Here is a 15,296-nt window from a genome sequence, read left to right as displayed (position 1 = left end):
GCAGGCGAGTCCGGTGGACTTTCTCTTATAACCAACACTCACACGTAACTGAAGAATATGGGATATTTTTGTCAATTGCCTTTCGACCCATCACAAACTCATATGGAATGCACCCCCATACCTAAGTAATAGGTATTTTGAATCTCAGCTCAATACACTACAATCGAGCAAACAATACTATACAAATCTAAATATTCTCGGCATGTCCGTCTACCCACGCCCGAACAGATTTCTTCCCTCCTACAACTAGTTCGACGATGGTTTTCTCGTAAGTTGATTTTTGGGGTTGATATAACCGCATAACCCAGCCTGCCACTGCCTCCAAGTCCTCTCTCTCTACATCAAATAACGTGTACCACACCGGTTCGTCATTCTCCCGAGTCTCTCGGTTTCTAAGTTCGAGTTTTCGTCGTAATTCTTGTTCCCTCGAAAGTGTTTCATCAATGACTGCGTTAGTGTCCGTGTCATCGTTCGCGATGGGGCCATGTGCAGACTTGTCCATACGATCTCCGGGTAGTGGAATACCTGCGTGGCGTACGGCTAGATGGAGAGCGGCACAAGCAATAGTTGGAACTGGATAAAGGGCATATACGGGTGTTTGAAGGCTACGACCTGCTGCGTCAGTTGTGAGATCACACTAGCATTTAGACCCAAGGTACATACGCATCGTTCAAATAACTCCATGCCAATTGGGGGACGCCTTGTCCGTTCTTTCCTTTTGCATCCGTTAGGTTCAATACTTGAGCATAGTTGACCATTGTGCCATAAGGCAGCCGAGCACGGACATCGAAACCTAGCCGTTTCAGCAATTGCATTTCGGCCACAACTAGTGCGTCCTTGGCGTCATAGAATGCGTTATCGAAATAGCCCATCGGCGTGTAGTGAAATGGCTGAACAGTTGTTAGAAATTAAATCATGAAGTATTCAGGTCCTACCTGGTCATCTTCCCGTAAGCTATGTTTTGCTCGAGCAAGAAGCAGGTCGTAAACGTTGATGAGGTCTCGCATCCGGATCGGGCATTCTTCAAGTTTAGATGCCAAGTATAAAGCTCCCATTCCTATATCCTAGCCTAACACCATGAGTAAAAGTGCTAGGTGGTTCGAACAAAACGATATGATGACATACCGAAACACTAAATTGTTTGAGTGATGTAACATACCAGAATCGCTGAAAAAGTATTTGTGCGGTAGACATCGCCACTTGGTTCCTAAGAGTTTTATCAGATCGTGAATGACTGCTATGAATGTATTCCAACTCACTGTTTTAGCAACAATCCAGCCTGTTGGATGAGCTTGCAGCCATATGCCCGTAGACCCACCTCGATTTCAGATGAAATTCCATCGCCTTGAGACGGTGTTTGGGATATTTGGGAAAGGGATGCTAAAGGATATGGTATGGTCGACATCAGTCTCGAATGACATTAACCAAGTGGTTGACAGAAAAGCGCGGTTGTGATCTCGGCGCTTATTCGTGTTGTCAGCCCCGAATTGATATCGAATGTCTTGTTTTTGGACTCGATGACCTGGTTCTAGTTTGACAATACACATTTCAACACACGTAGAGCTGACGATCGTATTGCTTTAATATATCGCACGCCTTACTTCTGACTTGTTATCCGATTAAATTTCTGGGTATTCCAAGCCCACTCTATTACCATGCCTGTAACATCTCGATCAACAAAACGCAAGAAGCCTCCTCGTATCGACTCTGACCAGAGCTCTAATGAGTCTACTGCATCTGACGATGAGAAGCGCGGATTGCCTCCAAAAGTTGCTCGTTCCGTAAGCTCATATCTCCCGCGTGTCCCACATTCACCCATGTCTGTCTCGATTGCAGCAGCCCACACTTGAATCTACGCCCTCGTCTGCACGCACACCACAAAGTGCCTCTATTTCACGACGTATGAAACCCCGAGGTGAATTCTCGCGATCCGTTAGCAGCAACACTGTTCTGGGGAGTGGTAGTCGAACCGCCACGCCCCCACGCGACAAGGAAGATAGCCAGAGAGACTCTGCCTCAACTCCAAATTTGGGATCGCAGTCTCAGTCGAATAAACATGATACGCCCTCTCAGACCAAGAAATCAATCGAGGGCTCGATGAGCACTGCCTCTGCAACGCTTGGGATGTCTGCTCCACGCCGAACGTACTCGCAAGTTCGGTCGTTCCTGGCACCGATCGAGGATCTTGATCCTGACCTAAACTCATCTACCTTGTCCATACCTCGACTCACTTCCACCCAATCCTATAACGACCTTCTCCAGTCTGAGTCTCAAGAAGAACTTCAGCAGGATACGTCCACTAAGAATATTACTTTTAACGGGGAAACGGATCTGCGTAGCATTACTGAGATGAGAGTCAAGGGCGAGTCCAGGCGGTTTGGAGATGACATTGAATATGTCCCGAGGGATTGGAGAATGAGAGTGGGGTCAAAGTGCGACGGGCTAGGTAAGCCTGACCGGTCGAATCGCCGTTGTTTGGTGCTGATCGCCCCCTCCTCTCACTCAAATGCCTCAGTGCGGTAGAATTTGTCACCAGGATGCATGAAAAAGGATTTGTGCTTCGTGCAAGAGCATCAGACGTGCTAGGGCGTGCGTGGAGAGCAATTCACCAGTCAGTGCTCGAGGCCGGTGACCGAGTAGGCTGAATTAGCTTTGTTTCCTTGACAAGTGCTAACCGACCAACCCACCCCCACTTTTCGAATCCTTTGTGCGTGATGGGTGGGATAGGTATTTGATGCGATCGCTGCTATTTTCATTTGCCTTGTTGCGCGAGAGCTTCAGGACGTCGCAGGCGCGCTGCAAGATTCGAAACTTCCTTCTACATTCTGTTTTATACTTAATCGGGCTCGGGACTTTGATGGATTGGAGGCCGCAGCATCCGACAGCAGCTGGGCTATGTACGCGGATGTAGCCAAGCGAGCCGGAGTCGGGAAGGTCGAGCGGAAGCAGGTTAGAGTTTGAGCTTTTTCTTTTGGATATGTATTCCCTAATAGGTTGCTCGTATAGCTTTGTGCATTGCTGGGTTTGTGCCAGAACATCAAACTCACCCCAACCGGACAAGTGGTTCGTAGCTTCTGATTCACCGTTATGACTGCGAATACCGCGGCTAACGTTTATTCTAGGTAACTACACGACTTCTCATCTCACATGGAATGTCTCTGCTTGTGCCCAGACCCACTACCCGCTCCTTGCTGTTGGATATCATTGCCAGCACCTCGGCATATATGGATGTATTCGACACCCGACTACTTGGATATTCTACCGGCCTAAATGTATTGCCACCCTCTGGCGTGGGCTCGCTGCACTTATTACAATTCATGAGCAACTTGCTAAGGAGTTGTCAATTCGCGATCGACCAATACGAGCCGAGTGACGAAGACGAAGAATGGTTTGCTTGGGAAAGAAGTAGAAGAGTTTTCGAACCGTGTGGCAACGCTCTGTAGGGTTTGCCAAATCTTAATGACAAGCGATCCAGAAGATCTGGAGAGTGGAGGTACGGGATTTTCCATATCTGCCCCTGCACATCATACTAACTCATCCGATCGACAGTCTCTACGCTTTCCGGACAGTGCGCTCTCGGATGTCTGAAAACCCTGGTCTTGCTTACGAGCGATCTACCCCACCAGTCTTCCCAAGACGCCGAACCTGGGACCAGTCAATGGCGGCCTTGGTAGCCGGAACCCGCTGAACTTTCACATTATCACTCATTTTGTAGCAAAGGGGGGTGATCCGAGCACTCAATCTACGCAGTTTGAACATGCCTGTCTCGGATTGGCACTATTGCTTAATCTGGTGAAAGAGGGCTCTGTGGGGGTTAAGCAAGTTCGAAGCCTTAGTGAGTAGCATAAGTAGCATGTATACGGACTTGGCAATTTAACGATTTGCAGGGATATACAGTTCATGTCCGTTGAATCGAAAATGTTCGACCGAGTGTCAATGCAAAAACCGGAAGCCCCTATTGAATCTGTATGTTGGAATGTATGGGCAACTGCAAAACGAAAGTGCCCTCCAGGTAAGACAGAAATTGTGATCCTAGGGTAATTACTGAAACATAGAACATAGGCTGATTTTCATGCAACGTTTCTCGCCGGGTACCTCGCCGTTCTCTTGGGACTTTTGGTTGTTAACGACGAGTCCGTCAAGGATGGCGTGTACGAAGAACTACCAGGCCCGGCAGGTTCCAACAAGTTTGAAGATCTGGCCCAAAGCATTGAACAATTCGTCCATGCTTACGAAAAAGTGGCACAAGCGACCAAGATTCGAACCAATCGGGACGAAGAGGACGATGATAATAATGATGATAATGAAGACAAAGAGGTAGGCGGTGGAGATGCAGGCTCCGGAATCGCACTCGGCGTCGCAAAACGATTGAGAGAGATTTCATAAATGCTGTTGCGCTTTCTTGTTCTGTTGTGCGGGGGTTTTTTTTTATGTTTTAACTTGGTTTATGCTTTCGATACTGTGGATATTCCTGGTCCTCGACAATTTTTCGGCTATTTTTGTACGTATACGACTATATAAAGCTCGATGTGTAGTTAGAGACTTGTTGAGCACGAGTATGTGCATTTTGTAGCGAGCATAACTAAGTACTGGTTGGATTTTATGAATAATGCGATGCTGCTCGAATTTCTAGCTGTGTTTTGTGGCTACAGTAGCTGGTAAACTTTATTAAGAGAAATTTAAAATAAATAAAAATGATTGACAGAGCACAATTGCAGGGGTTAGGGGGATTACAAACGACACGGACCACGAATCACGTGCACGTGGCTCTTCTCTCTGCAACTAACGACCTCGACCAGGTTCAAAACAAGCAAGATGGACTCGCTACCCAAGAGACCGAATACGCCTCCATCTCCTCCCAGACGCGGATCCCGGCACGTGAGTCCGCCGACCGCACAGCGCCCAGGCCCTAGTAGCTGGGAACCGCCACGTCCGCGTAGCCCCGGTGTATGGGACAGAGACAGAGGCCGCCCTATCTACCGACCACGCTCTCGTTCTCGCTCGAGGTCTTACGACTACAACTATGACTTTCCTCGTCGCCGGACACCGCCACCACCCCATCCCATCCCCACTCACGACTCCCCCGCCGTGCTTGGGAGCGCTCTCGTTCCCGTTCTCCACAGCCACCAAAAAGCTCGGTTCCCTGCAAATATTATTCCCGGCCAACAGGATGCGACAAGGGCAACCGCTGTCGATTCCGCCATGAAGGTCCTCGCTCCCGTTCCTTTACTCGCTCTCGGTCACGCACTCGTTCGCCCCCTCGTTCGCCCCGTTCAAGGAGCCCCCCGCTACGGTATCGAGGAGATAGTCCAATGTTGGTCCCTAGGGGCGGAATGAGGTCACCTCAGCCTTCATTGCTGCAGCGTCTGGGTCCAGTTGCTCCTATCTCTCCTATGAGAGGACGGACTACAAACGATCCAAATGAGCCTCTGGAAGAAGGTGAAGAACGATCTCCTGGGAGAAGATCCGGGAGGTCAAGAGGAAGAGCTAGGAGGCGACCGGATCGCAAGGGTAACTGGGATTCATTCGTAGCAGATGAGGATGAAGAAATGAGTGACTATGAAGGAAGGGACAGCAAACGGGGGTATGATCCGCGTCGAGGTAAGTACCTCTGGCTAGGCGACCTCTTTCCTATTCTACCGGGTGGCAAACCACGGGCAGATTGTTTGCAATTTCTGGGATTTGAACACGCTGCAAATCTGACGCTATCTATTAATTGAATTGCAGGCCGCACTCGTTCTCGTTCACCCCGACCACGGTCCAGGAGTCCCTCGAAATCTCGGTCAAGGTCACCCAGAAATACGGTCGCCGCTGCCACTCGATCAAGCTCACAAGAGAAGCGCAATCATTATCTCCCTCCGTCCCAGTCTCGGTCCCAATCTCGCTCTGCCCGTTCCGTGAGATCACCCACACGGTCGCGGGATCGCTCGCCAGTCCGCGGTCGATCCCGCACTCGCTCGCGATCGCGTTCATCATCGAGGGCATCCCGATCTCGCTCTCGTTCTCCGTATCGTCAATCACACCGACACCGAGATCGGGACCTTGGACAGACCGCGATCCCAAAAGCTCGACACCAGCCCCTAATCCTGACACGGCTTTACCCACTGTCAATGTAACCGCACCCTTGATACCCACAGGCCCACGCGTGCGCACCGGGTCAATCCACAACCTGTGCCTGCCGCTATCACCCGAGCCATGCCTCCTGTGCGCGGCGGAGCTCCACCCACCGGTCCTAGGGGAGACCGGGAGCCTCCTCGTGGCCCGAGAAATATGGTAGGGTTGAATGCTGGGCCACCTGCGAACGTTTCGGGAATGAATGGTGGACCTGGGTGGGAGCGCCCGCAACTTGCCTTTCAGAGTTATCTAGCCGCTGTACAGAGCAAGCTCGATGAGCGCCAGGGTAAACGGAAGGACGAAGACACAGCGGATGATGAACCAAATACGGCAGACACACCTATGACTGGCGTGAAGAGAGAGTCCGATGCAATGGATTTGGATGCACCCGAAGAACGAGATATCAACCGCTCGTATTCAAACACCCCAGCACCTGGCCATCGGTAGAAGGAAGTCAAGCCGCGTCACCTGCCCATCCGAATGTGGCTCAAACCTCAGCCTCCCTACATGCATCTCCGCTAGTCGGACAAGTTGTACCTTTACCAGGGCCCTCGGGGACAGCCTCCTCTCATGCGGCCCAGCCTTACCAAGGACCTCAAGCGCACCCGCTCTCACTCCCGCCACGCCCCCGTTCTCCGCCCCGCCCACGGTCTCCCCCTCGTGGTCCACGAGCGACGCGCGGCTTGCCAGAAAAACCTAAAGGTGTCGGCCTAGAGCTTGGAAGAGAGGGTGGCGCTGAGCGGGATCGGGGCGCGGATACTCTTGAGCGGGGCAGGGACAGGAACGATTGGAACGACAAGACCAGGGCTCCCGGCGAACCTGAACGTAAAGTTCATCCGTTTGTAACAAATTCCACTCGGCAAGTTCGAGTACCAACCCCACGCGCAACCACGCGTAATTCATTATTCCCCGAACTTGAGAAAGAGGTAAGCATGATGTTTTCACTAGCTGCGCCTCCAGACCCTCTGTCTGTCTGTCTGTCTGTCTCTCTCTCTCTCTCTTTCCATCCTACATTTCGATCTTTCGTGATTCAGCACCTTCATACAGTATTGTGGGGTTGTGCGAAAAAAACACATCGCATCTTTTGCTGGTATTCTGGACTCTGGTGATGGCTTTTCATCGTGAACACCGTGGTTTATCCGGATGTCCTCTATTTTGGTATGGCTCAGGTGTCTGAAGAGAGTATTTGAGCTTGACGTTCATTTGATTGATGTGGGCCGCGCATCGAGATTCTTGATTAAAAAGCTTCATTCCGATCCTGAGAGGTCTGCCAGGATTACTCCATTTATCGCGCTCTTTTTCGCTTGCCTGTTTGGACGTCTGTTGGACCAGGAATGAACCTTCCACATGCTTATCTGATGCTTCGCTGTATTCCTGTCCCACACCGACCGGTCGAACGTCCCCCCCCCCAAAGGGTCATCGTACTAACGCGCGCGCGCCGGCCTCGTGTCCGTGAAACGTAAATAGACGTAGATCTATCTACTTTGTTCATATTTCGTGACATGATCTACAGTGATCGCCTACATCGGGGCGGGTAGGCTCAATTACTTTTCATCACACACGGCGCGCAATTATTTCTTTTTTCATTATCATTTCACAGACATTTCTCGCCCAGGTAGCCTATACTATTTTCCAGTGCCCCCCCCCTATCTCCTTATCCTAATGTGATTTTTGCTGACCGCTTACATTTCTACACCAGCTTGCCATGCTGGAGGAACAACGTGCGCGGCTCGCGAACGAATATCTTCCGTTGGGGATTGCACTCAGACAGGCTGTCGATGAGCTTGCGTTGAGTACCATCGAATGTCGTGCAGCTGAAGACCGCCGGATAATGACCGAGACCGTTTTGGAAGCCATGGTCAAAGGCAGTGGATTGACAGCCGGTGGTGACATTTAGACAAGTATCATTAGACGGTGTAAGCGGTGTCTTGTATTTATTTGACGTGTCCAAGTCATTGCCTGGCAGCTACATAACCCAATAAATCAATATAATTCAAAAGAAACATGCTCGAGGCTTGTTTTGTTGGCTGCAACTGTCTAAAGGTCCCCATTAATGGGAAAACTCAATTACATCAAAGCATTTATACTAGCACTAATACTATTCTTAATTATTATTAACATATACTGTATATGCGTTCATTTTGTAAAGCTTCTAGACTGTATTCACGGGGCCCAGGTACCTCATGTCCTACCTGTCTGGTGCCTCAAATTTCCGTCTCCCGTAGATCTATAGAACTTGGCTGGTCCCAAACAATACCCGTACAAGTCGAAGTATGGACTCGGCTGAAGCGAAAAGATACTGCCATATTATCGTTTTAGATCGTTGTCTTCGAGCCAATTACGTCCTTTGGCATGTATGCAGGTGAGAACCGATGGAAATATTCATAACAATACAGATACGTTCTACACGCAAAAGCACAACATTCATCATTTACATGTAAAATAGAAAACGCGCAAAGTTGTGGACGTAGACGCCAGGGTGACCAAGAAACGAATCGGGCGCAAGAAGTGGTACGGAATGTGAATAAATGTTCGAGCTGCACAATACGCAGTAAAAAGAAGAGCGAAGTTTGAGGAGAAGGGGGGGGGGGGAAGCGTTGACGTTGTACAAGGACGTGGATCTACGTGTGGTTGGGTGGGCATAATAACGAGCATGAATAATCATAATGATACTGTGAGGCGCGGTTATGAGTCTCGGGTTGCACCATAGCAGCGAAGGCCAAGACGCCAGCAGATGTTGGCGCAAAGAATAGTGTACGGGTCATTGCTCTACAGACAGGATCAATAAGAGAAATTGGCTGAATACTTCAAAGCGTTACTTACCACAACGAAGACCGCCTCTGCTTCGTGCTGTTTGGCGACTCGCTCAATAAGTGATGCGATGTCAGGTCTCCCTGAAGCACCAGTATCATGCAAAAGCATCTGGTCCGACGGCAAATTGGACGTGACAGTGTCCCAAACATCCTTTCCGTATGTTTTCTCGTGATTCTGTTCGGGCCGGCATTCGTCAGCCCTGACCTACAAGTGGATTCTGATAAGCGTACCTTGGCTATCCACACCAAGAAGATGTCGCTAGTTTTTTGAGCGATGTGAGGAAGCGCGGGGGCGATACCTGCACCAGTACAAATGGTGACCACTGCGCAGGAGTGAATAAACGCTAACACGGAGTAGAAAACATGCGCATACCTTTCTTATAGGCGTGATGCATATGCATGAAACCTGGTGGATTGACTCCTCGAATATAGAGGCGCTCTGGGCCTTCACGCGCGACCGAGTCGTGAATCAATTTGGTAGTCCAATCCCCAGCACGACCCACAATGAGGGAGAACTCGCGCTTCTCAAAGTCGGTCGTGGCAACCGAGAAAGCATGCCACTCTAAACCGTTCCGACTGATCCGCGCAAACGTCCCATCGTCGAGAGTGGGGAGACCCTGGAACTTGACAATTGCCACGCTATGATTTGCATTGATCGTAACCTTCGCACGCCGAACGGTGAACCAAACGTAGAAGATCGAGATCACGCAGGCAATCGTGAGATAGGGTAGGGCAGTATGGAAAAGATCGCGTGGGTTGGGAAGTGCGAGAGCCTTGAGTGTCAGATGAGCGACAAGATCGGCAACGATAAACCATCCGACGAAGCGATGTGTATACTCCCAGATGTTGTGATAGCGTTCACGCAAGGGACGTAAGGCAAACGTTATGATAACGGCGATTCCCAAGGGGAGTATGAGCGCCGTAATAAACATGGCGATATTCAGGGGTGTATTGAAAGGGGTGTTCTTGCCCAACTCTACGACGTAGAAGATGATCCACCTGACAAGACAACAAGTTCAAAATGAGCCGCATAGTCAAACGCAAACCGACTTACAGGAAGGTTGCAAACGCACACCCAACGTGCAAACCTCCTATGGAATGAATCATGCGATGGAAGTAGAACCTCCGGAATGGAACGTAGTTGAAAGACCAGTAAAGACCAGCAAGAAGCAGTTCATTTCGAACGAGTACCACAATGGTGAGATTAATAAGCGAAGCATCCGCGACGAGGCTCAAACGCTCCGGACCAGATGGAAGAGCGGCCAGTCGCAAGTAGACGGGGATGTTGCATAATGCAGTGATGATCCACCAAATCTGGTGGGCCCTGCAGGGTGATTTGAAGATCATTAAGGATTTCAAAAGCTGGGTTCTCCCGAAACAAACTCACCAAATCATTGTGAAAAGCCAGTATGGGGATTGCCGGTGGTAGTTGCGTTCTTCAGGCTCTGTAGCCGCTATGTCATCCTGGATGGCTTTGTCGATGCTCTGCTGGCATATTTGCGCGGCCTTTTCGGGATCGGTAGTTGACAAACCTCTTGGGCGGCCCCAGGAGAGAGGGGTCGAGGACGTGATGGATGAAAACGAAGCAACAGACCAACGCGACTTGTGAGTCATCCATGACTGCCTCTTGACATTGGCTACGCGTTTATCTTCAGGTACACTAGCTAGTGGACGTGTAATGGTAATCGACGTTCTAGACAATTCCTGCATCGGGGGAGGGGAACCCGGAGAAACAGGCGTAAGAGGGGATATGGGAGATGTAGGGGATGTGGGAGAAGACATCAATGCTAGATATGATTCGTATTTCGTTCGTGAGAGAAAGGTGTAGTGACTATCGACCTGGGTATGACCTAATAGTGCTGCAGAAGCAACACTAGACTGTTCGTGAGGGTCGTCAAAGGGCGTAGTGGGAGATGGTGCCGACGAGGCCTAGGTGTTGCTAGGAGGTGCTTTTATAGAGTGAAGTACAATGCCTTCGAACGGAATACGATCGCTAGCGTCTTGAAATCGACAAACTGACAAGTCGATAGGGTCGGGTTGTTTTTCATCAATGCATTCCATGCGCCGATTTGTCTCAGGCCCGGTACCACTTATGTCATAATGCATCAGTCCAGGAACAGTAAGGCGCGGGTGGCAAACAGTTGTGGCAGATGGCTTAGGATTTATTCGACTGTCAACAATCTCAGGTGCTACTCCCAAAAGGAAATCCAGGACTAACCACGAAATCGGTAACACCATGAGCTGACACACTTGAGTTTTGGCATGCAAGAAGGTTGAGGAAGTCATCGCTGGAGGTTTTTTCATTATTCCCCGGCGCCAGCTCCGATTTGTACCCTGAACGATTGACACGAGCGTAGCATTCGCGTGTGCAAATGCTGGATTCCTACTAAATACCGCGACAAAGGTCGGCGTGAATCCGCAGAAGTGGTGACGAACTTGCTATAATTGGGGGTATTAGGCTGAAGCCGACCTAGCAAAGGAGGTTAAGTGGATATAAGCTTTACCGTAAGCTAAATAGACAGTACAACGTGGTTGACTGCTGCCTCACCTCTATCACAAGCATCGTCCACCAGACCAGATGCTTCCTTGGGTGGATGGAGAGATAGAAGTCAGATGCAAAGCAAGTGGCAAATATTCTTAGTCGGAACGAAATTGAGTTTATCGGATTTCAAAGCAATCATTACAGGATATGGCAGCAAGTCGTCTTCAGAGTAAGTAAGTATAGAGTACCCAAGTATCATGTTGCAAGTGCATCCCCGTAAATGTCAAGGTTAGCACGGAAGCCAGTCAAGTGCTCGGAGGATTGATTGAATTACTCGGCGAGTATAACAGGGTCTAGACGATTGCCATGATCGGCATCATGACCTTCGATCAATTCCCTTTCCGTATTGACGACGTGTTTTGCTGCAATATGTGGCTCGGCAGCTGTTGTTTATCAGCTTGTTATGATCACGTGACTCAAATTACAACGCGTGACGTCTCTGATGTCAAATTCTCACGATGCATTTAAACAACCTCAATCCCGGACTATAACTCTGACAGCAACTTAATCGATAAATTAGTTTTATATTTGCGGCGAGCAATAGTCTTGGGAAATTAATATGCCGTCGTCCTTCCCGAATAGTATATGGAACGTTAGTTTCCTAGATCCAGGCCGAATCCAGGAATCCGTTGGCTTTGGTAGTACTCAACCAGGCATTGGCTCCAGTCACATTTGCGAGACTCTGGCTAAAATGTGAGCTCTACCAATTAAGCATTTTCCGATAAGTTCTGTAATATCTCAGGCCGATGGAGAATATTTGCCGATGGAGGGTCAAACCGTGTGTATGATGCTTTCAGCCCAGAGGAGCGTCTTCGGTAAGTAACTCACGGTGCTAGCACGCTTAAAGTATTATTGACGCGCATGAAGTTATTTGCCTCACTGCATTAAGGGAGATATGGACTCTATTAGGCCCGAAGTCAGATCTTGGTATGCCCAGCAAGTAGGTCAAATACAAGCTACGGGCTTGGGCTCGGGTATATACTGAATCAGGCGCAAGGGCGTTCCAATTGAGCAGATCGAGGATCAGGACTCGACAGACCTAATGAAATGTATCCTGGATAGCTAATGTTGAGAAAAGTCAAGATGCAAAGGTATGTGTTTTTTGCCCGTGTCCAATAACGATAAACATATGGGAGATAGCTTGATGTAGCTCTTCTTGGTGGACTCTCTGGGCGCCTGGACCATACTGTGCACACCATGTCGTTGCTACACAAACTTCGAAATGTCCATCGTATTTTTGCAATCAGCAATGAGAGTGTGGGATGGGTCTTGGACCGAGTTAGTATTCCGTCTCATCGACGTCAGAAAGGATATCTAATTACACCCGTACGCATTTAGGGACATCACGAGATGGAACTTGACCTTCGATTCGTGGGTCCAACTTGCGGTCTACTTCCGGTTGGAATTACACTATACTGACAACAACTGGTCTAAAGTGGAATCTTGGTAACATTTCAAGAGACGAGTCCGTCTTGTTCCCGGTTGACATACACATTTCCAGATAACACTGAATCTTCATTTGACGGTCTCGTGTCAACTTCTAATTCTATTCTTCCGGTATCGAATACAGAGCCCATCGGTCGAGTTACTATTAGACCACAGAGCCAATATGGTGGTGCATCGAGCATAAACAAATAGATGAAGAAACCAATGCGCGCATTCGCGGCTAAACCGCTGATCGTGGAATAGTGAAATTAGGCATTTCATACGCTGCGACCGACTATCGCACTTCCAGAAATAAATGGAGATTGCCCTTAGCCACACGGCAACATATGTGCCATGCGCTCTCAAATCGAAATATTCCTGGCGATGTATGCCATCATCAGCCATCAGACGTACGGCGCTTGCGAGTTTCCATTTTTAAATCCGTTACCGTAGTTTGTCAAGTCGGCGGCAACAAACAATGTGTCCGGGGCTGGATGCCCGCATTCGTAATTCCGACTCCAATATACAGGATTTCTGTGCTTTCGTTTTACTTCGGGACCTCCTGGGTCAGTATCTTGGACTGTCATTCGCCTGATCTCCGGAACACATACGCATCAACTGTGGCTTGATCATTCCGTGAAGATCCGACCAACCTGCTCAGGCGACATCGGTCTGGACGTGGCTGGGAAGATAGAACCCGCTCCCGTACTTGTATCGTAGTATAACATCACGCTATTCTCCTGCTGGAGTGTTCCGGTGATTACACCTACAGGATACTCGCAAAAACGGCCACTACTTGTTGGCATTTCGTTACGGTCTGTGCTCTCTTGTATAGCCACTCGTCACAAAACTGTTGTGGGCTTTCATTGGTTCGACTCGAAGAGATCCAACCGGCTACACATTCTCCACGAATTCTACTCTGGCAGTCATGGTAGGCGACATCGGTCTGGACGTGGCTGGGAAGATAGCCCGCCGTACTTGTATCGTAGTATAATCACGCTATTCTCGCTGGAGTGTTCCGGTGATTATTACCTACATCTCGCAAAAAAACGGCCATACTTGTTGGCATTTCGTTTCGTTGCTCTCTTGTATAGCCACTCGCACAAAACTGTTGTGGGCTTTCATTGGTTCGACTCGAAGAGATCCAACCGGCTACACATTCTCCACGAATTCTACTGGCAGTCATGGTAGCCTCTGTTACCAACGACCTGGTGTGGCAGAACAAGGCACTGCTCGTCTGCATTGACGCTACATGCGTACTGGCAAGGCTGGAATACGTCGACTTTTCGGACAATTGGCTCCCGCTTCTCCGCAATGAGCAACGCGCCGAACCGCCGACCAAGGGATACCCCCCTCCGCCAAAAACCAGTGTCAGCGAGTAGTGTACATATGTCTGTCGTGTAACACCTGACATCACTGGTAATGTTATTTGGCCTACTGAATCACCCTTGATCATTTAATTTGGCGTGTCTGTCTAGACGAACATGGTCGCCTTTACGCTGGCGAAATGCTCAAAATCATCGACGTCGCGGCTGGTGTTGCGGCACGAAGGCACACTGATTTAAATTGCGCACTATCAGCTTGATCGAGTCGTTCTTGTCAGGGAAATCAAGTCAGGCGACCTTATCCACATTGATGCCTGCATTAACCGAGCTTGGGGATCTTCGCTCGGTCAGTCTTGACGGTGCTCGATAGTGTCAAGCATTCCTGATATTATTCCATAGAGGCCGGAGTACGAGTACTCCTTGAAGACATGGACTCTGGCGAATTGATTTACTGCTGTCACGGTGCGCGCCTCTTTAGTCGAAAGCCTGATGGATTGAACTTACTTCGCTATTGACTTAGCATACTGACGTTTGTGGCTCTTGCCCCTGCACCATCTTCGCACCAGGACCTCTCCTCTCGACTCGGTAACTCTGCATCGAAATCTAATCAACCGCGCAAGAAAGCCGTGATCGCATCAATCGTCCCACGTACACTAATTGAGAAAAAGCGGTATCTATTCGCTGGAAGACGTAGAGTTATGCGTACTTCCCGTCCACCTGAAGACCTTTACAGGTCTTCGTAAGGCTGTGGTTGACATGATTCCGGCGCATGCGAAGCGACAATGGGCCTCCGAGTCTGGGTCGTCCCAGTCGTCGGCTCCCGGATCGGGTAGGGCCTCACCCAGAGCGGAACAAGATAATCGACAAGCGCGGGAGCTACGCAGCCTGGAACTGGAGTTGCTTGCCGATGCTTTGGAAGCACAGGACCCGCATGTCCACATCGATGATGGGGATATCGTGCGAGCTGAGTTGAGGTGTACGGGCCGGATGCACCAGCCGCACCACGCGCGTACCTTGAGCACATTTAGAGAAGCGAAAGAGAGGAAGAAGACCTACATGGGTCGAGTTGAGGCCTGA

At 49.5% G+C, this 15,296-nt stretch overlaps 4 protein-coding genes across 4 annotated transcripts; 2 read left to right on the top strand and 2 right to left on the bottom strand.

Moving 5' to 3' along the window:
- Positions 1-187: 187 nt before the first annotated feature.
- Positions 188-1,405, bottom strand: RhiXN_03155 (Cyclin, N-terminal domain; the record flags this gene model as incomplete). Its single annotated transcript, XM_043322972.1, has 5 exons — positions 188-605; positions 664-890; positions 936-1,064; positions 1,126-1,207; positions 1,260-1,405. The coding sequence occupies 5 exons, from the start codon at positions 1,403-1,405 to the stop codon at positions 188-190; spliced, it is 1,002 nt and encodes a 333-aa protein (XP_043178468.1).
- A 250-nt stretch (positions 1,406-1,655) lies between these two features.
- On the top strand, positions 1,656-8,011 carry RhiXN_03154 (uncharacterized protein; the record flags this gene model as incomplete). The annotated part of the gene is made up of 18 exons (XM_043322971.1): positions 1,656-1,781; positions 1,837-2,446; positions 2,524-2,636; positions 2,728-2,949; positions 3,007-3,063; positions 3,123-3,388; positions 3,444-3,493; positions 3,550-3,654; positions 3,716-3,835; positions 3,888-4,012; positions 4,063-4,317; positions 4,634-4,658; positions 4,800-4,878; positions 4,941-5,314; positions 5,377-5,584; positions 5,728-6,273; positions 6,545-7,040; positions 7,814-8,011. The coding sequence occupies 18 exons, from the start codon at positions 1,656-1,658 to the stop codon at positions 8,009-8,011; spliced, it is 3,975 nt and encodes a 1,324-aa protein (XP_043178467.1).
- Positions 8,012-8,799: 788 nt separating this feature from the next.
- Positions 8,800-10,709, bottom strand: RhiXN_03153 (uncharacterized protein; the record flags this gene model as incomplete). Its single annotated transcript, XM_043322970.1, has 6 exons — positions 8,800-8,883; positions 8,938-9,102; positions 9,159-9,250; positions 9,301-9,926; positions 9,982-10,251; positions 10,315-10,709. The coding sequence occupies 6 exons, from the start codon at positions 10,707-10,709 to the stop codon at positions 8,800-8,802; spliced, it is 1,632 nt and encodes a 543-aa protein (XP_043178466.1).
- A 3,369-nt stretch (positions 10,710-14,078) lies between these two features.
- On the top strand, positions 14,079-15,296 carry RhiXN_03152 (thioesterase superfamily protein; the record flags this gene model as incomplete). The annotated part of the gene is made up of 5 exons (XM_043322969.1): positions 14,079-14,264; positions 14,475-14,565; positions 14,619-14,681; positions 14,786-14,804; positions 14,888-15,296. 5 exons carry the CDS (start codon positions 14,079-14,081, stop codon positions 15,294-15,296), a joined length of 768 nt encoding a protein of 255 aa, XP_043178465.1.

Source organism: Rhizoctonia solani, chromosome 3 (assembly GCF_016906535.1).
Source record: "Rhizoctonia solani chromosome 3, complete sequence".
Taxonomy (NCBI): Eukaryota; Fungi; Basidiomycota; class Agaricomycetes; order Cantharellales; family Ceratobasidiaceae; genus Rhizoctonia; species Rhizoctonia solani.
Note: the sequence above shows the minus strand (reverse complement) of the source record. Positions and strands in the feature narration are given on the sequence as shown.